Source organism: Puntigrus tetrazona, chromosome 16 (assembly GCF_018831695.1).
Source record: "Puntigrus tetrazona isolate hp1 chromosome 16, ASM1883169v1, whole genome shotgun sequence".
Classification (NCBI taxonomy): domain Eukaryota; kingdom Metazoa; phylum Chordata; class Actinopteri; order Cypriniformes; family Cyprinidae; genus Puntigrus; species Puntigrus tetrazona.
The window spans coordinates 18,616,868-18,644,791 of NC_056714.1; the positions used below are offsets into that span (position 1 = coordinate 18,616,868).

The window sequence follows — 27,924 nt, forward strand, 5'->3', positions numbered from 1 at the left end:
AGATTTCCACAAAGGTAGCATTTTTTCCACCCTTGAACATCTACAGCAGATGGACCACATGTTAAGAGTTTATGATCACACTTTTTTGTTGTGGATTACTTTATAGGCCATGAAACATTCAAGCCCCTGTGATGCACTGTTATTACTGAAAATCACTGTATTGCGTTTCCAGGAACACACGATAGGACTACCAAATCCAAATATTCCTGTTTTACCATTTTAAAATGATCCAAAAGTATGCTGCTAGTAAGTCTTTTTTTTTTTTTTTAAATAAAAGCTATTTTGCAACAATGCATTAAATTGATTTAAATTGATAAAAAAAAAAGACAATACATTTTTTTTTTATCTTAAAAAAACAATAAATAAAGAATATCCACAAAAATCAGCTCAACCTGAAAATAATGTGACACAATTGTAATATTTCACAAGTATACTATTTTTACTGTATTTTTAATCAAATTAATGCAGTCTGGGTAAGCATAAGAGACTTAAATGAAATTTCAGGTTCTAATTTAACTTTTTAATTTAAGCATATAAGCATCTTAAACTGGGCTTGCACTAAACAAAACAAGACAAAATACTTTTACATAAAATCTTACATAGTTCACAAAGAATAGTCATTTTTAAAGAAAAGCTAAGGAGCTGAAGAGTGGACAAAGTCTTTGCTATTGAGAGAAAAGAATGACTAGGATAATCTGACAGACACCCCGTCTCTCCGCTTCTGTTCAAATAAATGACTTGTGACTCCACATGATTTAAATCCTAGAGCTGTTCTGCAGTTTAGACAGTGTGGTCACTCACTCACTCACTCACCAAATCTTACATAACACTACTTTTCCATTTCTAATTTAAAGGCTAACATTGAACATCATGCATAAACCACAATTATACAGATGGTCTCCACCATGTGCTTTTTTTTCCGAAACTAATTCTGACACCTAGAGAAACAGTCCAAACGTGAAACAGCAGAGAATGTTGAAACGTAGATGAATGAAACAGAATTTTTTTAAATCCAATTATTATTTTTTTTAAAGAAAGAAACATTACAGTATACCACGACCAGAGTAACAGACATTTATAATGAACAATTTACAATTTAATTTTTCTTGTCAGTTCTAGATTATTATATCTGCTAAAAGTGAAATGTAGAAGAACAGTATAGCGTATGGATGGCATAAAAACTAATACTAATACAAAACTTCAGAGCATGGTGCCTTTAAGTTAGAGTCATCCATGTATGAATCTAAATACCTGTTAGATTTCACACTTAAAGTGTCATGAAACAGAGCTACCACTTCTGTTTTTTAACAGATTTTAACAGATAAAATTGACACTTTTTTGAAGGAAGCAGAAGCATTTATCTGAAGTGAAATGCCCGAACATCACTGTCAACTGTACCAGCTAGACAATATGTGAAGATAGTGGATTTTACAGGTGGTGTTGAGGAAAGTTGTATTAGATTGTGTTAGTCTTTGCTTCCACGTACCGCAGACAGCATGAGCTCACCGCTGTCTGCATGCCACATGGGTGATGTGGAGTTTTGCCACTTCACCTCACCAAAATGTTCTCCAGTCATCCAGACAATTCCTCCTAGATATTGTTTTACTAGTGGATTTAAGTGTCCCAAATCAAAACCATTTTTAACATTATTTAATTTAATATTTATATGTTTTTTTGAGCCTGCTTAATGTTGGTCAGACTAGTATTCACTTCAGATTTAGACTTTAAACTAGGCATCATTAATCCATCATCATCGTATCCTTTTGCCTTTTAACCTTATGTCTCTATCGTACCAAAATCTGAATCATCTGCATTCGATGTTCAGTGGCTAGGATCATATGTGAAAACCAAAAAAAAAAAGTAAATGACAGACTCAGTCACAATGAAAGTGGTGAGAGTCTGACATCAGACTTTACCATAGACCACAGTCATGCATCCTGCATAAGGCAATGCAAAATCCATCTGTCCAATCATGGGAAAAGTGTCTCTGAAAATAGACAGCTAACGCTTGGAAATACATAAAGATAATATACTGTATAATATGGTGTATATGTCATTATCTAAAATATTTGGTTACAGTGTTTTATTAATTCATGTGGAAGTATATAATTCAAAAGATCATATTTGTTCATTGTAGTGAAAGCATGACCTTTTTGTGCATAAACAACTCACCTTTCTTCTGATATGCAGTCTGAAGACTCTGCGTCATCACTAAACTGCATGCCTGCCTGAGAGGTTTGTCATATGCCCCACATACACGTGTGTCAGGATACAATATGCATGCAAAATACAGAGGACCTTCATCACGTATATCAGACACGTGACAGAATTCTTCTTCTTCGCAGCCTGAAACCAGAAATCCCATATTTACAGATTAGAATGTGACACATTCTTGGAGCACACAGATATGTAGTAAGTACATAAGTGTAAGCAAATAGCTTCTCAAGAAGCTATTGCATCTTACGTTTCAGACACCACAGCTGCGCCTCCTGGAAAGTGTACTGGTGTTTAAAGATCCAGTAAAGCTGACTGGGAAGTTGCCTCTCTGGATCGACTTTAACATCACTGTTCTCTAGAACAACAAATGTCTCCTTTACAGAATCTAAAATGATTATTGGAGGAAACAAACACACACACACACACACACACACACACACACACACACACACACACACACACACACACACACACACACACACACACACACACACACAAAGAGCAAAGAGAACTGAGTTTATTTTTAATACCAATTTTAAAACAGTATAATATACAATATATTATATGGATATTTTTAAGCACGAGAACATAAAAATGATTTAGTAAAAATATGTATATTATTTTGCATCATTTCATTTATTCATACCAGGAAGTACAAATTTGGAATCTTCTACAACAGCTGACCCATTGCAAGCAGAGAGAGATTTTGGACGTGTGTTCATATCAGACTCTAAAGACATAAATTATAACCATTCGATTACACAGGAATAAAAGTTAGATCATAATTCATCAAAATATATATTTTTGTTTACGAAAGACTCCTATAAAACGCTTTAGCTGATGTGTGCAGAATGTTCAAACCTTTCCAGAGGTAGATGTGTTGGAAGCTGATGAGAGTTTCCTGGTAACCAGTTTTATTTTTGCTGGATGCCGGTAAGGCTGCATCAGCTGCAAGAAATGTCCATTTCCATTATAATGCCCATCATTCCATAAAATCATAAATCTTGATATATATGACATACAACTGAATTTACAGTCATGTAAAACTGAATGATACAAAAGCTAAGATTCCCAACACTGCACATTGCTAATGATTCAGCATATCATAATCAATCAGAGTAAACTGTAATTTTTTACGTTAAAAAAAACCCCACCAAGAATGAAGCAACAAAGAGAAACCACCAGAAACTGATAAAGGTCAAATAACTGCTGAACCGAGTTGTGCAAGTTTTAAACAATATTGAAACATATTTGTGTATAGTCTGAAAGTGTTGTTATGAAATCCGTAGTGTGTACATGTACAAAGACTCATACTGATGGTGAATTTCTGTCCGCCAAAGTTGAAAGAGAAACGTTTCAGTTGTTTGCTGTACTGGATATCAGCACCACAGACGCGGCTGGAGGAGGCCACGCCCCCCACATCCCAGTCTGCCTCGCTGCACTGAAGCGCTGAAGGAGCGCTCAGGAGCCCACACATGATAGAGCCTAAAACACATGATACAACCATTTAACAATTATTAATTGATCATATGTTTAAAAAGACATAGTAAATGTACAGTCATAGTAAAAAGGCATAGTAAATGTATTTTCAAAGACATGTGCTGCCACAGGCCACAGACTCATTTAAATAAGCATGACACTTCTGGTTTTGTATTGTAGTGATTTGGACTCGCAGCAGTGGAAAGGAGCTACATCTGCTTGTAATGAGCGAGAGCAACTCTGACCTCCATCGAGGACATTCTGGTTAAGGATGAATCCATCACAGCAGTTCTCATGACTGCAAGCGTTGACGCAGAAGCGATGGACGTCTGCCAGAGTGGTTCCACTAGCATCAAACACAAGCGTCCGATACACTCCAGAACTGATCTTTCGGAAACTCAGCCTCTCAAAACTCTTCGGGCCTACTGTGCTGAATTCATGACCTTTTGTCAGAAGATGAAGGTTGGAGAAAAGAAGAACAACAGATATTCTTTTAGCCATGGCCAAGACACACAAGTGCATCTAAATGTTTTTGGGTCGCCAAAAATAACTAGAAACTGGAATCTCTGTTCCTGAGAGGAGTCTCAAAGTATCAAGTCATTTATTTCACATGGAAAAATATTTATCTCGTAACAGAACAAGTCTTAGAGGTGTTTTTATTAGAAGTTTCTTTATTCTTGTGTCCACAGATGACTAGACCACTCTGTTAAACTCATCACTCAAGAACAACAACAATCTTTGGGACTACAGTTCAATTATGTATTGTATGTTGATTATTTTTCATTTTTATATGCTCTTTGACTCCTAGAAAAATTAATTCTCTCTTGAGAACTCTCTACTGTAACACTTAACATTGTATGCATCACAGCATTTTATTGCAATGTGTAACCAACACAGTGTTCTGGTGACTCACAATAACTAACCAAACTGAGAACATGTGAGATTTTACTAATAGCTGATCATCTTACCTTTCTTTCTCAGCACCATCAGATTGGGATCATCTCCTTTTATTTTCAGAACACAGTTGAGAGTCTGGAACGTCTCAGCACCATCATTTCCCAGAAATCCTTTGCTCTGTAATGCCAAAAAAACCACAAGACTTTTTTTCTTTCTTTTTTGCAATAATCATCACACTTTTGGAAAAGAAGATGTGAGTGTCACAAAGAACAAAAAAAACTCAATGCCAAAAGTTAGACAATATTAATAAGAAGAATTAATAAAAATAGTAATATTGTATGTGCAGAACCATATATTAGTACGCTTTAACATAAAATTTTATTTAAGACATACAAATAGGCAGTATATAATTCACACGTGGTAAAAGAGTGCATGCATTTCGGGCATACTTGTTTAGAGGTCCGGCATTCAACATTATCCACACTTGTGCTGTACAGCTCACAGTACGTTTTCTTTTCATCACTGAAAATAGCCACATGTTGGCATGATTCTGTCAGGGCACAGTCTAACCAGAGAGGGATGTGATCAACATTAGTCATGAAGAGTGTGAGTGTCCATCTGACTAATTCAAGTACAGGTGCAGTGTATCTCACCGAGCACACACTTCCTGAGCTGTGTTTCCTTTGGCTGGGTTGAAGAATCAGAGCTCAGTATTTCAGAACTCTCTGATTTCAGCAGGAGAGAGGAAGAGGCAACCACCTCAAACTTTTCCATTACTGCACACACACAAAGAGCAATATACTGAACACACATACATACATACATTTATATATTGTTTGTCCTTTCATACTGATAAAGATTTACTCATTTACATAAAGGGTTAGTTCACCCCAAAATGTAAATTTTGTCATTAATTACTCAACCCGTAACAAAAAAAAAAAAAAAAAAAAAAAAAAAAAAAAAAAAAATAATAATAATAAAAAAAAATATATATATATATATATATATATATATATATATATATATATATATATATATATATATATATATATATATATCAGCAGGAAGTCAAATGAAGCAATGAATCAGTTTGTGACAAAATATTCAAACAACTGTTTCTTTTATAAGTGGCTTTCTTTTATAAGTGTCTCCTAAATGACCAAAAGTAAACAACTAAAGTCACTAAAATAAACCCATGCACGCAAACATCTTACTTAATTCAAACACCTACAAAAATAAAGTACTACATACGAATCAAGTGAATTAAAGGACAGACAGCATGATTTTTTGTTCTGCATATTTTAAGCTCTACTACTTTAAAAACAACTGAACAGCTGTCACACTATATAAAACGTGAGAACTGTTTACTAGTTCCTCCCTAACACCGACTGCAGCACATACCTTTGCACTCTTCAACTGTCACTGGAGCATCAGAAGATGTCCAAGAAAGTTGCTGCCCCTGTGGAGACACACACAACCAACTGCCAGACACGGGGTCCTTCTGGGCTGACAGGAATTCCCCTTTCTTTGTACAATTCAGTTTACTCTGCTGACACTGAGTAAGACCTTAAGAGCACAGAGACGGTGAAAGGACAAATAGAAAACAAGATGAAAAATCACAATCACTCATTTTCCTCTGAAACCTGTTATCTACATTTTGATACAGCTGCCACGTATAATTGTGACTATCTACACCTGCTATTCTTGAGTTTGTGTGTTGGGCTGGGCTGTTTTAGTTTGGCCTTTACTCACAATGAGAAGCACTGAAGGCTCCCTGGGCCACAGTGGATGTTCCCAAGGGGCAGGGAGAACAGAAGGCCTGCCCTTCTTCCGCTTGAAAAGTATCACGCGGACACAGATTACACACACCGGCACTAGAAAAAGAACCAGCTGGACACACCACTGCATGTGAGAGAGGATAAAAACACAAACACACAGAGAGCAGAGTGATTAAGCTTGGATAATGACGGCGTTGAGTGGAAAAAGAGAAGAAAGTTTGACAGATACAGAAAGAAGATTAATAACTGAGGAGGAAAAATTGCATGCAGTTTGAAATATTACCTTATACAATTATAAACATTTTCACACCATATTTCCGTGCAAATAAGCTAAAATATGCATCAGCTATAGAAAACTTTATAGGTGCATATTCGGAAACACTAGTAAAGTGGTACACAGGCCGGTCTGTCATTAAGACAACCGACTGGTACAGAAGCCAACCTACCACACCCAGTGGATTGTGGGAGCTGCTTATAGCCATCCATGCAGCTAAATGAGGGAGGAATAGAAAGAGCGAGAGAACCATCGTAGAAAAAGATGGACCGGTATGACCCACTTTGGAGTAATTCCCTCATGCCATTTAACAACCTCTCCTTGTTAAGTGCCATATCTGAAAAATATACATGTGCATTTATTTAGAAAGAAAATCATGTGGTATAATAACAAAACATTAATGATTCACTGTAATGTCAGTGTGAAAGGCATCTGATATTATACATCAGATATGTTACATGTACAGAAATGGACTAAATATGGTGCAAAAAGCTGTTCACACCAATGTCATGGAGGTCAGGGACAGATGTTATCGGCAGGTCGGACAGCCTGGCCATAAAGGTGATGTGTGCAGTGACTTCCTTGTCATCCAAGCACTCAAGAGACACTGATGAGTCATCACAGACCGAAACAGAGCTGGACTGGCCAGATAAGGTCAGCTAACCAACATGAAGACACAAACAAAAAGTACACAAAAGTAAACAAGCATGCAGAGATGCATAATTTCAAAAATGTAAAAAAAAGACAAAGCATTGACGAACAAAAAACATTTCTAAATGTCATTGTAATAATTTTATATTTAAAGGTGTCTCTATAGGCTTTATAGACCACAGTTTGTTGTAATGCTGTAATAATGATACATGCATACTAAAAATATGGTTAACACTTTATTTTACGACCACACCTATTAGTTTGCTTATTAGCATGCATATTACTATAACAACAACTTTACTAACTATTAATAAGCAGCAAATTAAGACGATAATGAGGGAAAAGCCATAGTTAATAAATACCTTACCAAAATATGACACTTGAAGACTAATAACACCTTTTGCTGCTGCACATTTTACCACAAATGTAGTTTACTTAATCTGAAGTTGCACTGGTGGAAAATTACTGTAATATGCTGTGTGGTGTTTTGATTAAAGGTTCCCCTATAGAGCCCCTAATGGAACACAGTAATGGTAAAAAAGGAGATGGAAGGACATTATATTATTATATATCACATCTCAGTTGTTTCTCATTTGCATATAAAAGGTATTCACTCCCTAAGAAAGTTTGTGTACTCTTGCAAAAGTTTGGGGTTTGCAAGTGTACAAAACTGGCAAGTGAATGCAAAATATTTGTAAGCAAAAAATGCTGTCAAGTTAAAAGAAAATTCTGTGATTAAACATTTGTGATTGAAAATAAATGTTTTTTCCTTGCATCTCATATTTTTTTCTATGACCATTTAATACAGCGCCCCGTAAAAAGTTCTCTTTATAATATTGTTCAATTTTTTTATACAAGAACATATATATAAGTTGGAACTAGGTATCTCATGGGCATTAAAGCAAACTGTATTGTACCTGTAGGCTGCAGAGGCCTGTAGCTCTCATGTCTCGCAGTAAAGCAGCCTGTAGCTGAACCTTCTGGGTGCTGCAAGTCTGTTGACCCTCAGCAAGGGATAGCTTCAGCTGTAAGGACACCTTCACTGTCTGCAAAACCTGAGGCTCTGATGGACATCACAGACACACAGTTGCTCAGTACAAACAGATGCACAGTAATTAAGGCAAACCAGATTTCACAGAATAACAAATCCAGAAGGACATACTGCAACAACCTGTGAGTGTTTTAACAGCTAAATAGAACAATGTTCGTGTCTGTGGCCTTTACTTTGGCAGGCATAGGACAGTGGAGCATCATCAAGCCAGTTTGTGGACTGGGGATCACACAGGAAGCTGGCGACAAGAAGGGTGTTTTCATAACCTTGCTCACAGGACAGCTCACAGCGCTGCGTCTGCTGACCCGTAACATTCACAGTGCTACACAAAATGGCACCATGGGAAATATCTCCAAATGGAAGAGGGCACTTAGGAACTGAAAAGAGAAAAAAAATAAGGGAAAATCATGCTGCCACAAGCATATGCCACAACGTTAGAGATATGCAAAGTGTGATCTAATTTACTTACTGTCGCAGGCTGGGGTTTGACCTGTGCTGCGGAGGATGCGTGTCGCTGGCAGTTCCTTCCCGCTTTGAGAAACACACCAACAGTAGGAAAGGTCACACTGCAGGGGAGAGAATCTCTGCCCGTCCTGCACACACTGAGCCTCATAGCCCACACCGATCTCTCTCTGCATTGCCAGAGTCTTCTGTAGGAAACACCAACCTGGACCTACAACACACAACATGGACCAGACATGATACATTTCTCAATGCCCCACTAAATGTTAGTGCTGGAACGTCAGAAATCAACTCGCTGTTAAAACACATTGCTTGCTTAGAAAAAAAGTTACAGTTAGGTTTAGCAGCAAGCGCTGTGATCGATTGAAAATCTACACATGAATGGATTAAATAATTACATTGCAGCTCTCCAGAAGGACTGGTGATGGCAGGTTGAATGGCTTGTCCAGTTATCGGACTCACACACAACCCCTGTGAACGACCTGAAACGGGCTTCTGGAGAACTGAAAACTCACCGTCCTACAGACGTGGACACATATACGATGAGACAACAAAACATGAAATGTAAACCTTCAGTGGTCAACATAGAATGTCTTTTGTTAGTACAATCCAATCCAAAAAAAAAACCCTAAAAAGAAAACCTCACCTCCTCACATGATGGACTGTATGTGTAGGTGATATTAGTGCTTGTTTGTGTCCAATCAGAGAGCAGGAAGTGACTTTGGCGCCTTTGGCATGTAGTTTGGCCTGGGGGACAATTTTGTTTTATTTTTTTTACAATTCAGCTTACATACCTATTCATAATCAAGAATTCAAAAACTACTTTGACTATTATTAAAAAGATGGGATTAGACTCTTACACTGCAGAGAGGGTACAGAACGAGACATCAGAGAGCCTGTAATATAATTTCCCTCCTCATCAACACACCAACAGTGACCTATGATATCAAACACAGAACAGTGGTTTATTTTACATGACGTATGGTGATCATGACTAAAAAAAAATATATGGAGAATTGTCTTATACCTGTGCTTTGGTAGCACTGATTGGGCAGCCACTGGCCATAAGCATCACACTGTGGGAAGTAGGGCTGGTATCCCAGCATTAAACTCTGCCTGTCTTTGTCATCGACCATCAGTTTACTCTGCCAGTAGAAATGTAAGGCTGTCAAGAAGCAAAAGCAAATTAAGCTTTACTGTGGGTAAATCATTAAAGCACATTTCATATGTGTCCTCTCCCAACCTTACAGCTTTCATTAAGTAACTTGAATGAGTAGGCACCTCTGAAGAATATACAGTGGGGTCTGACCGTTTAAAATGACACAAATTAGCTTTTTAAATAGTGACAGAGAAATTCTCTGTGCTCTTATATGTATTTTTAATACATTTAATGATGTAATTTTCATAAACTTTTTTTTTCAAGTTTTTGGATGTTATCTCAGACTTTTGAACCCTACTATACTTTCTTCTGCAGTTTTTAAGCATTCATTTTGAGACAGATCAAACATAAGGCTGTACTGGAATGAGCTGCGAGTCTCAGGGCGGAGTTGGTGTTGCTCAGCAGAGTCTGAGAGATGAGGATCTTTGAGGTGCGTGTCTGCTCTAGCTCCTCAGGGCTCAAGTAGACACTCTCTGCCAGAAGAAAACTGTAACCCACAGGCACATGTGAGCTGTTTGAAGCAGAGATCAGCTCTTCAGCTTGCTTCAGGAACTCAGAGACCTGGTTTTGAACCACAGAGCACGGACCTGGACCTGAATAGACACACAAAAGAGATATAGGAATAACTACTACTACTACTACTACTACTACTATTACTACTATTACTATTATAGTAGTGGCATATATTAGTACCATTACATAAAGTGCATTAAATGCTTTAGTGTATAATTTGTATAACTCACATTTAGGGATTTGTCCAACAGGAGCTTTGGTACTTGCTAGCATGTTTCCTTGAGGGTCAGCACACCAGCACTGACGGAGGTGAAAGCTCCCAAGAGGAAGGCTGAAATCTGACAGTGGGCCAGGATAACCAAAACCTTCCACTCTGATCAGTCTCCATAAAGACAACGGGTTCAGGAAAATTGATGGTCCATAAATGGCCTCAATATTCCCATCTAACATGTCAGATGGAACATCAGAGAACTTCTCAAACTTTGCCAGGACAGGGAACACTCTGTGGTGCCCAGCTTTGAACAATTCAGATACAAAGGTTCTGAATAATGCCATTGCTTCTGAATTTCCTCCATAGGTTCGCAGAATTCCAAGAAATTCTGAAACAGGGACGTCTTGTCCGGAATTTATGATTCGAACCCACTCACGATAGAACTCAATCGCCTGTTCTGGAGGCCCATCACACTGGATCTTATGCCAGCTGCCATCATAAGCACAACGAGGGATGTACACTTCAGAAAGATGGGTTATTGAAGATCCATTAGAGAGAACAGAGCGCACTGTGGATAGGAATTTCTGGGTTGCAGTTGCCTGGCAGCTTGTCGGACCTAATGAGGAATAGCAATAAAATAATATAAAAAGTCATAATCTAACTTTTATATTTCAGATTTGAATAATTACTGTTAATGTAATTTTATCTTAACAGAGAAAGGCCATTGTTGTGAATTAATTGACAACAATTATGGTGCGTTTCTGGTTTATGTAGCTGCTCATTATGAAAATTTGAGAGATGAGGTTGGAAACAGGAGATCTAAAGGTTAAAGTAATAAGATATAAAGTTGCAATTGCAAGATATTAACTCACATAGATTTAACATGTGCATTTATGCACTCGGTGAATGGTTTTATGCTCTAATTTTGAACTACAGGAATGAGTATAAAGTCACAATTATGTGAGTTGATATTAAAAATGTACATATGCAATTTTATGTGAAAGACCTTAACATTTGAGAAGATAACTTGCAAAATTAAAAGCAATTAAGCTCCATAAAACAAATGAACAAAGTCTGTATAATGCATAACTGGCAAGTTGTGTTACATACAGTATGTGCCAGATCATTTTAATGTGTGTCTAATTAAATGCATGAATACAGGAATGATCCTCTCTGGCTCTGTAATTAATCATCTGTGGTTAGCATTCAGACTCACATTGAAGAAAGCTTCCTGAGCTCTGAACACCGAGTTTCGTTCCAGAGCGGTCCACGCAGAAACAACTTTTGCCAAGACACTGACGTGCAACGTAAGCACCATCAGTCTCACATTTAGGAATGAAGACCTCAGATCCTGCAGAACTGCTGGCTTTGACTGCAATTGCCATCTGACGTTCTTTGTCACACTGGGATGGGCATCTCGGTCTGGTACCAGTGATGCGAGAACCTTTCATTTCCAGACCACGAGAGTCCACACACCAACACTCTGAGCCGTGACATTGAACTTCCCGGTATCGCCCATCCTCCGTGCACTGGGGCACATATAAAGTTGACGTAGAGGTCACAGACTTGCAAACATCTGATTTCTGGGAAATGGCATGAAACAGTTGGCCTAACTGGGTGCTTTCTTCTGCTTTCAACTGTTTGATTGCTTCTCGAAGGGTGGTGTGAAACTGCTCATTCTCAAGAACCACTGAAACTAGTTTAATCATATCTCTGTTGCTTTTCAGATTTACCGAACGTCCAAATGCATCAGAGATCTTTTGGTCTAGATTAAAACTGGCAGAGTCATCTGTGAAGGTCTTGGCCAACTGCATCAAGTCGGTTGCAGCTTGGGTCAAACCAACTTGACTGAAAACTTGACCAAAACTTAACGTACCACTGTTTCCAACAGTGCCGGTGAAGTTGAAATTGCCAACGTTCTTTAGGAATTTTCCTCCAAAGAGATTCTCCTGGAGTCTCTTAGGATTTGGTGTAAGAGCAAGAGCTTTCAGGGCAAGAGCTCCAGAAGGAAACATCCCTTGGATGACATCTGCCAGGATGTCTCTGACATTTGGACGCTCCAACTCTGGCAATGACTGAAGAAGACCAGAAATGGCTGAAAGCTCCTGGAATTCAGGATTGCAAGTACCAAGAAAAGAGAGGGTGTCTTTGGAAACGGAGAACACGTTGCTCTTGCTGAAGTCTCCAGCTGGGCCATAAAAAAGCTTGGAGAGTGCTTGTCTCCTCTCAGACAAGCAGTCTTTCACTCCAGCGCCTAAACAAACAAGAAACACAACATTAGTCAGTGCACAAACGCAATGTTTCGCTGACCAAGGGACCAGTAACATTTTTAGTTTTGGTTCACAGGTCACTCAAGTAAGCTTAAGAACACATTAACTAAAGAATATATTTGGGTAGTTAAACTCCTACCACTAAACTGGATTAATTAGAATAGCTTGCAGTGTGTTCATGGATATATTTTAATGCATTATCTAACCATCTGAGCATCATTTATGTTATTGATTAATTATTTAATGATGCTTAAGAGGCATCATGACACATTATATTACATAAAAGTACAAACTCACTACAGTTTGGTAATCCATACTGGCGTGTACCAAAGGTCTCTTTTCCAACAGCATCCACACACCAACACTGGCCACCGGACTGACACTGAGTTGGCACATATGCTCCGTTATCAGTACACAAGGGTACAAAGGAATTGCCAGCCTGAACAGCTGCAGCCCGTTCACTCTCACATGGGGTGGGACCTTATTAAAAGAATAAGAGTTGGGTAAGTACCTGTACTTTTACGTGGATGTAAGCAAATGCATGCTGAAGGATGGATTTCAATCCTTAACTGCTAAAACAATTTAAATGTTTTCAATTTATCATCTTAAATATACTTGAGAACCAAAAATGCATAACCTTAAAAATATTTAGATATTATTACTGGAAAAACACTGCAAATTTTTTAAAACATTATTATATAAAAGCTTCCTTTTCAACAAATTGTTGCCTACATCTAAATCTCCCGTTTAAGGCCAGCTGGACGGCAAGATAGCGGCGCTGTAGGATTCGATACATGTTTGAGTGGGCAAATGTACTTCCTGCAGTCTGGTCTGAAAATGCTGTGTCGTACACCTCATCCAACAACAGCTCCACACCTAGACAAACCAAACTCAAATTATCTTTTTAACAGCACACAAAATGTCGCAACTTATGGATAACTCTTTGTGGTGTTTAAACCTAAAGCTCTCTGCTTAGTTTGTTAACCTGGATATAACCGAAGAGGTGTGTATCACCTGTGCTTGGCATCTCTCTTCCACGACTGTCTGCACAGAAACAATAACTAGAGAGCTCTGGGTAAGCCTTTCTGAAAGCACTGAAGGTCTGGAACACCTCAGGGCCTCTGTTAAAGACAAGCAACTTAAATTAAGTAATCCTTTTTAGCAGATGAATTTTTAAACTCTTAGAGAAGGCATTAACAGATTATCTAGGAAAACTGGAAAATCGTGAGAAACTGCTACATATTTCTATCTGACACAATACTGCTGTCTAGTGGTTAAACATGTACAGCTTGGGCTGCTTTCACAGAAACAGAAGTGTAGAGTCTCTGTGTAAAGTGTAGTCTATTAATTATTTTTATTTGCTACGAAGAAAAGCCACTAATTTCAAATTTAAGCCTTTCAGAATAATATATACTATAATTTTAAAGTTTAGTGTTGGTAAGATTTCTTTTAAATTAATGCTATTAAACTTTTTTTTACATTAAATTAACTTCTATTCAGCAATGACAAGTGCATAAATGACAGCAAAAACATAAAAAAATGTAACAAAAAGATCTCAAACAAATTATGTGCTTTTGAACTTTCCACTGATCAAAGAATCCTAAAAAAAAAAGCTTTTAATTTACAACTTAAACATTAAATTTATCCGTAGTTATTAACAATTACTAGTTATTTTAAATTGTACCCATATTTCACAATATTACTGTTTTCTAACATTTTGGATCAAATTATCTTACCAACCCCAAACTTTTGAAATTGCAAACCACATATCTCACCTGTTAAATTTGTGTAACAGATCAAAAATCATCCTGTCAGTGGCATTGACAAACTTGCACTGCACAGGTAAGAAGCCCCCATCATCTGAGCACTGAGGGGGAGATGGTTCACCAATACCATGAAGGAGTCGCCGCTGTCTCACCTCACAAGTACCAGGACCTAGGGTCAAAGGTTAAGACGCATTATATAGCACATCTCATGTCAAAAGTACAAGTAAAAAATCGTAATCTTTTCAGAGACTCATCTTGACTGTTCAACCAATTCATCCAGGGAGTTAAATGAAAACAACACTGAAAAAATGCAATCACACTTTGAGGGCTTTCCGTTCTGCCTGGTTCCATAGATCTCCATGCCTTCTTGGTCCACACACCAGCACTGGCCACGGGATGCATCACACTGCACCGGCTCAAACTCACCTGAGTCCAGACATACTGGCACCAGGGTGATGCCTTCAGTTTGCATTGCCCGCTGTCTCTGGAGCTGGCATGAGGTTAAACCTATAGAAAAAGGACAGGATACATAAAAAATACAGTAAAAAGAGTAACAGCTTAAAAATAGCATTTTTACCAGGCATTACTTGATCAAATATCCTTTAGAAATCATTCTAATATGCTGACTTGATGCTCATTATACATTTTGTTGTATAATCAATGTAGAAAACAGTTGGCAATTGACATTTATTCATGCTTTCCATCAGTGTTTTCTACAAACTCAAATGTTGAAACATAAATAATGGCTTACAATAAACTGTGGATCCATTTTGCCGACTGCCAGGTATTTCAAGTCCTTCCCCACTTACACACCAACATTCCCCACCTCCACGGTTACACTGAACATGCCTGCAAGGATGGCGTTTTAATTTCTTTAAACTTTTCCAATACATATTACAGTGCTTTTATCTAATATTATATAGTATGTACAATATTGGGCAAGTTAATGCACCTAAAGCGGCCATCCTCAGAGCACTGGGGGACGTGTTCATGTCTCTGCGCTGAACTGACAGCCCTGAGCTGTTCACATTGGCTTAGACTCTCTGTCTCCAGCTGGTACTCTGAGGCGAAAAAAAGAGGTGGATGAGTATTCTAAACCATAAAACTTAAATATAGAATCTACAGAATTACAGTAAGCAAATCTGTTACAATTAGACCAGAAACTCACCTGAAATCTTTCCACTTGTCAAGGAGAAGATACCAAGCAGTATGACAATTACAAAAAGGTGCTTGACCTCCATGTTCTGCATCTTCTCTAGGATGCAAGAACTCTTCTAGTGAACGTGTCAGAAATGCATCGTCTTTTATACCATATCCAAGATGTGCACTGTCATACCTGTTCAGCAGTTTGTCATTTTACGGATTTATCTATCAAAACACAAACCTCTTCAACTTGGTAAGAGTACCTGGTGGACTTCATAAAGTGAGCAGCCAAGCTTGAACTCTTGAGAGCACTTTAAGAACTAGCAAATATCAGTCATCTGAAGCGCTTCCAACAAAGACAAACAGAGCCGTGACGTTACTTCTTATTTTTATCCCCCATACTTATGTGGAGGAAGCTACTCTGGAGAGACATTTGAAGAAATAAAAAATTTATTTACATTAATGCATGAAGTAAGCGTAAATAATGACCATACATAAATGTTGAGAATATTTTTTAATGAAGTTGTACATACAGATAATTACATCAGGTCTTTAAATAAACTCTTTAAATGTACAGCTGGTATTTCTCATCAAAAGAAACTTCAAGTTTTAAATCTAAATTCTAAAACACTCTTTGTACAGATTAATAGAAATTGAGATCAAACTGGCATTTTCAAGTATTATCCTCTTATGCCTTAGTTTTTTTGTTGTCGTTTTTCCTTACAGTTATAAAAACTGTATATACATTTTTCAAAGAAAAAAAAAATGAACAAAATGGTTTCAATATATGCATTTACATCCATCTCAGGATTAGCTTACTTCACGGTAGCAACTCTCAAAGTATCAACATGATAAACAGACATTAGTGAGAAGAGTCACCTATCTCTGGACATCCTGGATAAAGTTAGAGTAGCTTGTTTTCCGGTAATTTGCTACAGCATCCATCAAGACTGTATAGAAACATGCTAAAGTATTAGACGAGTTGTTGTACGAAAACTATCTAGGTCTTGGTCTAATGAGCTTGTTGGCATTGTGTACCTTTAGTGCCAGTGTATCAGACCCCGAATGAGCCCAATCCCGGTCTAAAATGAAACATTCAAAAACATGTAAATCCTGAAATTTGTGTCTGGGAGAAAAAAAAAACAGACCACATTGGCCTGTTTTCTTGGCACTTTAAAGTGACTTTTTAAGTGGTGAGAACTTTTATAACCAGATTTTTTTCCTCAAATATTAATGAACAGTCTGCTATCAGTTACCCTCTTCAGTCAAGTTCATATTTCCTTAAGCTCACAGAGTGGAAATACCGACTGGATTGCTTTGGGCACCTAACAGATGGAAAAAAGTAACTTAAATTAAAACTTACATTTATATGTGTTGTGACCTCTGCAGGTATTTTTATAAAATAGATAATCCCTTCTGTTATCATGTGAAAGAATTAATCTGCCATTATGAGCTCGTCCTATTTTGGAGAACAACAACTTTAAGCAGATATGCTTTTAGACTTAACATGAACACACCCACTTCTTCCCGTTTCACACATTACGTGTGCATTTTCCTTATTTCATATTTGGCGACGGCCAACGTTTTACTTCACAAAATGCACATCTACTGAACAGGAGAATCACGTTGAATAAACCTTCTCAGACACGTAGTTGTGTGTGAAGAAACGTGAGGTTTCGTTAGAAGCTCATAACACACACTATAAAGTGTGTATCACACAGAGCAGAGGGTGCTCATCTGCTGAACTTTTCCCAGGTCCATCAAAAGCTGTTTGATACGGCACTTGAGCTGTGGAAGTCGGGCCAGAGGTTCAGGGGGCTCCAATTCTCCCGTGAAGTCCAACCAACTCTCAAGCACTTCATACAGACAGAGACAAAGGAAATCAAACCTTAACAAAATATCAAAAGACACCACTGCTTATGTGATATTCGTTGCAAAAGTAAACAAAAGGTTTCTGGTTAAATCCTCACAAAGCATAGTTAACCATGACAATTGTGTTCATGAGCAAGACATTTAACTTCAAATGAAGCACATGGTGGTATTCTTCTGTGATACCACGTAAAACAAATTCAACCAGCCCTGGTCATGTGTCAATAAATATAGTTTAGACTCTATAATGGCACTTTCCACGTTTCTTCCCCTTACCATCAAGCTCTTTCTCGATGAGGTCCATACGGCCAGACAGCTGGTTCTGCACATCCTCTATGTGTGTAAGCAGGTTCATCTGCCATTGCAGACAGTTCCTGGCCTGCTCCACGGAGCCCATATTGCTGTCATTCACACAGCCAGACAGAGCAATGGCACTGCTCACCTACACAAAACAAAGCGCACTAATTGCAAAATCTGTTTACTTTTTCACATTCATGTGCTCTTCCTCCTTTAATTACCTCTTCCTCCTTTCGGTTAAACTGAGATGCCGTTTGCATCCCCTGCTCATCCCTTGTGTGTTCGAGGCCTGTACCGGGAGGTTTCTGGTAGCTGTGCTCACTTGTAATATAAGTTTGAGGGCTTGAGTTCTGGTTGAGGTGCTCTTTGAAATGTAGGCAGTCTGGAACGCCACCCATAGGTTGGTCCTCATCAGAATTCACCCAAGACCGGGCCCACAAGTGCAAACTTGGGTTGTGTTTGTTTCTTAAAAAATAAATAAATAAATAGAAGTGCATAATTGTGCCTGCATCTGTTCTTTTACAGTCGTCTATCAGACATTAAATTTAAAACCTAAAAAGCCTGAAAAGCTCAACCATTGTTATACAAATTATCCGAGTACTTTGGGCATTTTTTTTTCAACAATATAAGTGTAATATTAATAAGGAAAGAAATGCTTTCAATATGTTTGCTAGACTTTAAGATGGTGTGAAAATGGTGTCTAATTAAATATATAATACAACAATAATTGTTTTAATATATATTAAATAAATATTAAGAACATAATTATATCCAAAATAGTATGTTTCTAATATGTTTCTAGAAAGTAAAGACGCCTCTTACTGTAAAATATCCATCTTCAGCTGAAGTCCATGGAGCAAGTTTTTAACACTGTAAACATCAGCCAGCAGTTGGTGAGTGGACACGATCTTCTTGGCGTTCTGATGAGAGTAGTTCTCTGTGAGGAAGGACAGACCATACATGTGGCCCTTTTGGAGCCAGTCTTTATCATGGCGGTATTTAGCGCTCCACCTCTGACCTGAAAATGAGCAAAGTTCATTAAAAACTTTTAAAAACTGTACATAAATATAATTTCCATTAAGTTGACGATAAAGTTACTAAACCCTGCTGGATTGTTACCTGGAGGGTCTCTGCAGATGTAACATATGTAGTGATCAGGGATGCTGTCCTCCAAAAGTCCCATACACACACTGTGCTGCCAGCACATACACTCCTCACACTGTAAAGACAGGAAGATAATATCAAACAATATTATTATTTGCAATTTTCAAGTCAGCAGATTCAGGTCAAGGACACCTGAAAGGTCTTTGAGATGAAACTCTTGAGATGTTTCTTTCATGAAAATTTATATTAACAAACTATAAAAACTAGTTTCAAAGTTCATCAGGTAGCATTTTGTAAGAGTAAACCTACCTGAATCATAAAGCCGTTTTCTTCATCCATCTCACAGATGCAACGAACAATTTCATCGGCACCATCATCTTCCTCATCCTGGAAGTCTTCCATAGTGATGGAGTCCAGATCCTGGTTATACTCATCTCCACTGAACAGCAAACTCTCAGTGGTAGAGTCTTCCAGGAAGTCGATGTCTGATAGGTCTAGGAGATAGGAAAAGGAAGTAGGACATAAAATGAGGTTCAACAGCACAACACGTCAGTGACACCATATGAACAGAACACAGCAAATTTTAATGGCTGGAAGCTACAGCTAAAATGATACCATTATTTGAAAGCCGCTACAGAAAGCTGTAAATCAATTGAAAGACTTACTCTCCCCAGTGAGGTCAACAGATAATATGGCACGAGGGTATTGGAAGGTGCTGTGCTTGAAGGCACTAGAGGAAGAACGATGTATTGGGGAAGACGGCCTATCCAAATAAGCCAACGACATCTCATCCAGGTCCGAGTAACCTTAGAACAAAGGTGAGAATAATATGACCTTCTCATTTCAAACATCAAATAGATAAGTTAAGTGATATTAGACCATTTAAGAAAGTTAAAACTGATAAAAGTAAAAAGACCTCTGAAAACAAGGCAAACATAAAACTTAGCTTACAGTGCAGTTTTGATTTCTTCTTCTTTTTTTTCTTTTTCTTCTGTTTAATTCGGAAAATGTCCTTCTCTTTCCTGTCCCTTCTGTCTTTATCCCTCTTTTTCGCTACAGAGAAAAGAAATACAAGACATGATGAAAACTTCTTGGTTTAAATATGTAAAATTGAAAACAGTCAGTAAACTCACCAAACAACTGACATTTATCCTCCAGTTTAAATTTCCGCTCTGTCTTTATACAAAGTCCTAAAGACAATAAATAAACATAAATAAATAGACATTCATAAGATAAAAATGGAAAAAAGGAAGAACTCCATTCATCATCTTTAAAATCTACAGAAATAGCTCACCATCTAGGTGCTTTTCCTTCTTGATAATCTTGTCGTGGAGATTATCAAAGTTGGGAGGTGGTAGTGAGACCTCTGTACTGTCTGAACTAATAGAAGCAGAAGAACGTTTCTTCTTACAGAACTTTGGAGGCCTCACACAGCCAGAGCTGTCCATTTGAAGCATGAAGCCCTGAGAGGACAGAGCTAAGAGAGGAAGATAATTCAGTTTAAGTGTGCAACTTGGCCATTTAACTGAAATTACCCTGACAAATCACAACCTACAGGAAGAAGTAGAGACGGTCCTGCGCCTCTTGTTATCTGGCATATCTGACAAGGTGCTTGTAGGCATGGAAGCAGACGTGGCCCTGGTTCGGCCCACCCTTTCTGGTGAGCAGACCTCGCTGTCCATTTCTTTCTCAGTGTTATGATAGTACTTCAGGTGATAGTCCAGCAGTTTTGCTTTCCGGAATGCTTTAGAGCAACCAGGGACTTTACATTTAAATTTATTATGGTCCAGGTCTATTAAAGACTCATTAGGAGCAGTGGGATCATCTGACTTCTTGGTGTTAATAACTGGAGGAAAAAAAAAAGAAAAAAAGAGGGAAACCTTTGTTTATATACATATAGATTATATATAACTTTTTTTTTTTTGAATATAATATATAAAATGTATTTTTGTGTATATATACACACACACACACACATATATATATATATATATATATATATATATATATTTTGAGTGTGTGTGTCTGAAGCGAGTAAAGGACAAGTGATGATTCATACTTGGCTCTCTGGCGTGTTTGTTGGCTTTAGGAGTCCTGGAAGGAACTTTCTGACATGGAGCTAAACATAAAATAAGAAGATAATACACAGTATTTTACATATCACAAAAGGTCAGTAGCAACACCAATACAACCATGAACATTACACAATCTACTGTTGATATTTTCAATATATCCTGGTATATAACTTTGCTGTTTATTATATTAACGAAACACAAAGTGTACTTCAACAGGTTCATGCAGAAACACAATAAAGGCATTCAATTTTATGGCCAACCAACCTGTCAGTACAGAAGGTGAGTTCCCTTCAAGTGTTGTTTGATTACTAGACAACACTTCAGTCATTTTGTCCTTCTCACTGATTGGTGATTGAGCAGTGCTAGTGGGAGGAGCTGTGGATGGACTTCCTGAAGCTGGCTTTTGTGGAGCAGCTTCTGTTTTAACTGCAGTGCTGCTGTCTTCAACTAAAAAAAAAATACATAAAATAACATACATGACTTACACATCAGGTTTTTTTTTTTTTTAATAGATTTTATTCAGTAAAGCAATAAATTGATCAAAATTGACAAGTGATTTATGTTACAATTTGCATTTCAAATAAATGCTTTCACCAGCTTTTTGAGAGTCATCTGGAGGAGGAGGAGGTGGAGGAAGGTGAATGCTAGAATCCTTCATGTGTGGTGAAGAGGGATAAGCTTGATCAGAGCTTGTTGCTAGACGCTGAGATCGCCTCCTTCTTTGAGGGGAGTTGGTAGTGGCTGTGCAAAAACAGACGTGCATATTACTTTCACCTCTAATAATTATTTTTTTATTTTTTTTTGCTGCTGATGAGTTTGTTGTACCTTCTGACAACGCATAAACGCTACCTACCTGTGTGTGTACTGTCTGGGAGGGTGTGTGTCGAACTGGGTGAAGGGCTGGGTTCAGGGGCTGTGGTTGTGTTCTGATTGCTAGCGGTGGACTCTCCCGAGTCATGTTTGAGTCTTCTAGCACGAGCCTTGCACAGGGATGGGCTAGAGAGGGATGCTGGGGGTTTTTGACAAATAACAGACTGGGAACTTTCATCAGCTGGACTAGCCTCAGCACCTGACGCTTTCTAAAGGGTGGAGAAGTAAACATAACATGAGTGTGTGTGTGTGTGTGTGTGTGTGTGTGTTCAAAAGTGATCACAACGTTGAAAGATCACAGTATGTCACTTTTTATTTTTACCTGCTGTAATGTCACTGGAAGCTCTTTTGACTCTGCTTTGCATTCAGACTCGGTGTCAGCACATCCTTAATTAGAAAGGAATATCACACACAAACATCATAATCACTATTGTCTGCTGATTAGTGAAATACTGAAGGCATGAAGATTCTTACTATTAAAGATGAATTTAGAACATTTTTTACTCTAAGGCCCGTATTGTCCACAACATTTTATAAACCTATGATGTTTACCTGCCCCTTTGCTGAGACGTGTCCTTTTACCGCTGCACAAGTTGCCTTGTCTTTTGCTTCTCCTCTTTGCGGTAGCAGGTTCAAGCTCCTCAGCAGCCAGCTTACTGTCTTCCTCAGCTGAGTCCAGTTCTGCTGGAACTGCTGTAATGTAGGAAATAAATGGATGTGGCTGATCGATATGAACAAAGTGCTCCAACGGTTTATGAAAGACATAACTGAACACAGATCAGTGGGCATGAACTTACGGTAAATATTTCAGAAAATCATTGGACACATACCGAGTTTCTCTGGTTCACTCTCATCTTCATCAACATCAACATCATCATCGCCGCCGTCTTTCGCGTGCCATCGTCATCACCGTCGTCATCGTCATCCTCATGCTCTTCATCCGACCGCTGTTCCCTCCTGTCCTCTCGGTCTTTGTTGCTGTTGGCGCTGGTACGTGGCCTGTTTCCTCCTTTATTCTTGGCTGCAGCTGAAGCAGCCTTCACCAGAGCGATCCAGTCCTGCTTGAACACAAACCAATACACTATCAGTCACAAATGACAGGGACCAGTCACAAACATACCTGACCATGTCTAACATGCAAAAAAAATTTAAAACAAACAAACAAACAAAAAAGCTATTAATAATGTAATAAAGGTAACTGAGGAGGTAGAATAAAGTGATTTGGCATCCCTGAGCTGTCTGACTGGCACAAAGACGCAACTGTAAGCTGTGTGGACCAGCTGCTTGTGTCTTCAAATATTATTCAGGATTGACCCCATGCATTTTACCTTCTGAAAGAGAGGAAGAGGTCAAGAACAATACTATAGAGGGCCACACTGAAATATACAATTAACTATAAAACATGTTTAAAATGATAAAGCTGTGAAAAAAAAAAATCTCTTAAGCTTTACGAGAACCTATTTGTTAAAAAAAGGAACTGATGAGGACTTGTTGAAGTCACTTTAATAAACTTACTTGTCCTTTTGCATCTTCTGGCATGGACTTGATATGGATTCTTTTCACGCAGCGAATGACTCCATCATAAAATTGTACAGTGTATGTGCCTATAGTAAACAAAGTAAGAATGAACACGTTCTTGACCTTTTAGATTTGATTCAAAACAATTTTAAAGTTTCTGTTAAACCTGTTAAATCTAAATCCTATCCTTCTCAAAATAAACAGCATTTAAGAACAATCATTAGCTACACTAAACCAAAGAAAGCCTGATTAATTTTAACTGAATGATAAGTACGGTTAACTTTTTAATTGCAAACTGACAGAAAAAGGATAGTTCTGGCCCGAAGCATCAGAAAGGTGGATCCTACCTTCCTTGTTGATACTTTCAATCTTGGCAGGATAGTAGCGGCAATCTGTCCATCGGGCAAGCACCTCCTCACCATCTCTTAATTCCTAAAAATGCATTAAAAAACAAAATAAACATGCAATTAATTACATTCATTATAACCCAAACATTCAACCAATCCTGTATTGAAGATGTGGGATGTGCTGTGATCATAAAAGTGAATGGTTAGAGCAGAACAAACTGTGATGAACACACTGCAAACCTCTGACTATTTCATGTAGCACCTACCAAGCTGATTATAGTCATTTAAGAACCACACAGATAAGTTAAAATACTAGTTAAAGTCCAATTCCAGAAAACCACAAAGCTTCAACTGTACATAGATTATTAATTATATTTTTGTACTTTATATATTCTAAAAGTAAATCTTTCTCTAAATATACTACATTTCAAAAGTTTGTAGTCAGTAAGATTTTTTTTTACTTTGTTTTAAAGAACATATTTCAAATAAAAACTGTCATTTTGAGATTTCCATTCAACAAAAAAAATCTGAAAAAAAGCCCACTGATTCCATAAAACTATTAAACATCAAAACTGTTTTCAACACTGATGGCAACAAAAATGTTTCTTGAGAAGTGCTGCCACAGGAATAATTAAATGATATTTCATAGCATCACTTGTTTGAATTTTATTAAATTAATTTGACTGAATAATGGATGGGCACAAGACAGTTCGTTCAAAAACTAGACAAAACCTTACCAAAATCAAACTTCTGGACGGAAGAGTAAGTGTAACAAAACCTCTTTAAATGAAAGTCACAAAGGTCTACGTATTTTTTTTAATGGATGATTGCTTGCAGCCCAAAGAAAAACATTAAAAGGTTTCAACTATGTAGATGGAGGAAAACCCAAACAATGATGGGACAAGCAGTTTGAGAGAGCCAGATCAAGGTAGATGGGCAATTGAGGTATGTACTTGTCTCTGCTGGGGTAAGTCTTTTTGGTCCTCTGTGCTCTCTGTACTTCCAGGAAGCTCACGAAGGCGAGATGCTCTCATCTCGCTGAGTCTCTCCTGGCAGAAACGTTTGTAAGACAAGAATTAATCAATCACTCATCTGATTACCAAATGAGATTTTCTTTCATTTCATCTGAGTGGCTGAAAACGTCAATAGTTTATTTTAGCAGCTTCACTCTACACAGATACGCTAACAGCCAACAAAGTTCCCTGCATTTCTCATGCTTGCCATGTCATCCTAGACATTTCAGACCATAAACATATCTGAAAAGAAAAAGTACTGCAAACATACAGACACCTCCTCTTCTTTGAGACCCTCTTTGCGGAGCGCTGGTCTCTCTAATGGTCGAAGTCTGTTGCTGTCCCAGAGAATCCATTCATCGTACCTATGGCTCCAACGGTCAAAATGCACAAGCATTTTCCCCTCATCGTAATCAATCTTTTCGATACGGGAAGGATACCTGCAAAGAAACCATTCAACATAGATCACGGTTTACAAGAAAAAAAAACATTTTTACACTATATACATTTTTCACAGCACAGTTTAACACCCTCTGGTTTAACAAACAATTTCCTAGGAGTAGTGATTGTACTGGGTTTTTCAAAATTAACTCTTACCATTTTTGCAGGTAGTCCTGGGCCTCAACCCTGGCGCCAACCTCAAAAGAGATCCCTGGTCGATTTGGAGGTTTCTTGCTCATTTTGAGTGTACTCTTACCAGGTCTTTCTCAAGACACAAATGCTCTCTCGTCCTGTGGACGGACCTATGAACAAAAAGGAATGATGATATGAGCTATATCACATAAACAAACACATCATTTATACCAACTTTACTGTAAAACAGGCAAACATTTCACTTCTACAACATGCTTTGCATTTGCATAGGTAGTATTTGTAAATGTACCAATAAACATGCACGGTTTCATTCAAGCTGACTAAGGAACATATGCTCAACTATTTTACCAGCTTGCAAAATGTACCCTAAAAACAGGCCTTTGAGCAACCTACTGTATTCTGATACACTAATATATAGAGACATCTTCAGATATTTTTCTAACGTTTGCGCACGTTAACATGTCACGAGCTATTACTGTTAAATGCAAACAACAGAAATCAAGTAAACACATCAAAGTTTATAGAAAAAAGGCGTTCAGACAGAACAGTGGCTAACTAAGCTAGCAGCTACTGTACTACACTTATGACAGACTAGCGCACAATTTAAATCGACATGTTAAAAACTAGTTATCCTGTAAGGAAAACCCAACCTTCTAAAAGACATAGAAGCAATTTGAAGGGAGAAAAATATATGAAAAGAGGGTAGCTGACTCTTTTCACTGGATTATCATAGCTTGCTAATGCTAGGTACTGGCTAACGAGTTTCTCAAATTTCCTGCAGTATGAATATAATTGTCAAGTCTTTCCTTAAAGAGTCACTAAACCCGTGATCAAAAATAATACACCTCATCGTTTTAAAGTTGAAACTTCAAGTCAAACCTCCCATTGTCCAGTTAGCACAGCAGAGCTAGCCAAGCAGCTAATGCTGTACCAGCTGACTAGCTAAACCGTTCCGAGGGGATAAAACTATGTGCAAAAAGGAGATAAAAAATGACAGGCCAGTTTTTATCTTTCTTAAAACTACTCGAAGAATGACAGTTGCTTTCTCATGACCGCTATACGCGTGACATAAACATTTACCTTTGAAAATTCATTTAGAGAATAGCAATTAATTCCTATAGTGTATTGTATTCATTCCAGCTCAGTTACTTTTACCCAAACTGGACGTGCGTGCGCGCGCACGTTTGTGACGCACAAAATGCCTGCAGGCACGAGCGCCACAGACTGACACGTGACGTGACCTATAACCAGACGCTTTGTCTTTTGTTTGTTTTTGTCGTAAAAGAGACAGAACCCATTTACTCAAGCTTGTTTAGGCCATGTCTGCTACAGCGCCAAATGTCGTTTTATGGATTCTGATATAGGTTATTAACATGGATTGGTACAACTTCAAACGCATAAACACATGCATGCCTCCCTTATCCAGAAAATGCAGTTCAGATGGGACAAGACTTACCCCACTATAATTCTTTTATTTGGGTTATGTATAGGACAAAATCTTAGCTGTAGCCCACACATCAAATGTTCTTCTTTTTGTCATTTCATCTTAATGTCAGCATTTGTAAGTCAGCATGAAAAGGTTTTGTGTCTAGCCTGTTTGCTAATTAAGGAATTTGTGTAATAAATGTAATGTTTTAAAATAATTTATAGTAAAAATATTTAATAGGTCACATTTTTTCTATATTAATGATATATTTACATGTTAAAATGATATTTTTTATATACAAATAATTTATACATTTTAAGTATAGATTTCCAAGGGCTTCTTGCCACGTTTGAATAATGGTAAAATATAGTTTATATATGTGAGGACTGAATTATCATTCTGATAAATTAAATGTTTCTATTTATCTTTCTTAATAACACATTAGCTGATGCATTACCCTGCAAACATATTCAGATCTAAATCATAATTTATAATTTAAAGGTAAATTAAAAACTTTTCTGAATGAGGGCATCTTCTCTCTCTTACATATTCTTAAATATTCCCCAGTCTTTGCCATTTTGCAGAATAAAGTGAAGGACATTACATACATGTTTGAAACATTTAAAGTTGCTGTTTTCAATTAAATAAATTCAGAAAATGACTAAGGCTATAATACATTTAAATTCAGCATAATTTTTTATCAGACTAATAAAAGAAAATTGAAGTAAAATTCATGAAAGTCATTTAAAGCACAGTTGCAGATAAGTTAAGATTTGTCATGGTGGGGACACGACAAAGAGGATCACATTTAATAGTCTTTATTAATCCACAATGGAACAAGAATGCAGGCAAACAGGAATCACACATATACATTGACAAGATTTGACAGAACAAACAGGAACTTATATGGTACAAAGTAAATTAATTAACTTGACACACC

The 27,924-nt window shown here is 37.6% G+C and overlaps 2 protein-coding genes across 2 annotated transcripts in view; both read right to left on the minus strand.

Moving 5' to 3' along the window:
• Positions 1 to 16,048, minus strand: part of tg (thyroglobulin) — a 31,106-nt gene extending 15,058 nt beyond the window's left edge. Inside the window, exons 1-31 of the mRNA XM_043261418.1 lie at positions 15,897 to 16,048; positions 15,681 to 15,789; positions 15,480 to 15,577; positions 15,047 to 15,235; positions 14,738 to 14,897; positions 13,977 to 14,083; positions 13,695 to 13,838; positions 13,260 to 13,442; positions 11,909 to 12,946; positions 10,712 to 11,308; positions 10,328 to 10,561; positions 9,837 to 9,974; positions 9,670 to 9,747; positions 9,456 to 9,556; positions 9,208 to 9,328; positions 8,817 to 9,020; positions 8,521 to 8,724; positions 8,214 to 8,359; positions 7,148 to 7,304; positions 6,818 to 6,982; positions 6,346 to 6,495; positions 5,995 to 6,159; positions 5,247 to 5,369; positions 5,043 to 5,158; positions 4,665 to 4,770; positions 3,942 to 4,139; positions 3,532 to 3,702; positions 3,079 to 3,165; positions 2,864 to 2,947; positions 2,465 to 2,602; positions 2,173 to 2,346 (exon numbers count right to left, since the gene is read on the minus strand). Coding sequence (XP_043117353.1) covers positions 2,173 to 2,346; positions 2,465 to 2,602; positions 2,864 to 2,947; positions 3,079 to 3,165; positions 3,532 to 3,702; positions 3,942 to 4,139; positions 4,665 to 4,770; positions 5,043 to 5,158; positions 5,247 to 5,369; positions 5,995 to 6,159; positions 6,346 to 6,495; positions 6,818 to 6,982; positions 7,148 to 7,304; positions 8,214 to 8,359; positions 8,521 to 8,724; positions 8,817 to 9,020; positions 9,208 to 9,328; positions 9,456 to 9,556; positions 9,670 to 9,747; positions 9,837 to 9,974; positions 10,328 to 10,561; positions 10,712 to 11,308; positions 11,909 to 12,946; positions 13,260 to 13,442; positions 13,695 to 13,838; positions 13,977 to 14,083; positions 14,738 to 14,897; positions 15,047 to 15,235; positions 15,480 to 15,577; positions 15,681 to 15,789; positions 15,897 to 15,978 — 5,767 coding nt within the window. The 5' untranslated portion in view covers positions 15,979 to 16,048. The remainder of the gene's footprint in view (positions 1 to 2,172; positions 2,347 to 2,464; positions 2,603 to 2,863; positions 2,948 to 3,078; positions 3,166 to 3,531; positions 3,703 to 3,941; positions 4,140 to 4,664; positions 4,771 to 5,042; positions 5,159 to 5,246; positions 5,370 to 5,994; positions 6,160 to 6,345; positions 6,496 to 6,817; positions 6,983 to 7,147; positions 7,305 to 8,213; positions 8,360 to 8,520; positions 8,725 to 8,816; positions 9,021 to 9,207; positions 9,329 to 9,455; positions 9,557 to 9,669; positions 9,748 to 9,836; positions 9,975 to 10,327; positions 10,562 to 10,711; positions 11,309 to 11,908; positions 12,947 to 13,259; positions 13,443 to 13,694; positions 13,839 to 13,976; positions 14,084 to 14,737; positions 14,898 to 15,046; positions 15,236 to 15,479; positions 15,578 to 15,680; positions 15,790 to 15,896) is intronic.
• Positions 16,049 to 16,370: 322 nt separating this feature from the next.
• On the minus strand, positions 16,371 to 26,422 carry phf20l1 (PHD finger protein 20 like 1). Its single transcript, XM_043261385.1, is given in 25 exon segments — positions 16,371 to 17,727; positions 18,017 to 18,182; positions 18,259 to 18,502; positions 18,860 to 19,055; positions 19,157 to 19,256; positions 19,451 to 19,635; positions 19,807 to 19,947; positions 20,093 to 20,194; positions 20,275 to 20,331; positions 20,436 to 20,618; positions 20,697 to 20,987; positions 21,201 to 21,260; positions 21,481 to 21,663; positions 21,811 to 21,957; positions 22,070 to 22,295; positions 22,409 to 22,473; positions 22,639 to 22,779; positions 22,917 to 22,974; positions 22,977 to 23,147; positions 23,602 to 23,690; positions 23,952 to 24,036; positions 24,905 to 25,000; positions 25,236 to 25,404; positions 25,562 to 25,707; positions 26,404 to 26,422. Coding segments are annotated over 24 exon segments (3,381 nt in total). The 5' UTR covers positions 25,645 to 25,707; positions 26,404 to 26,422; the 3' UTR covers positions 16,371 to 17,584.
• Positions 26,423 to 27,924: the final 1,502 nt, after the last annotated feature.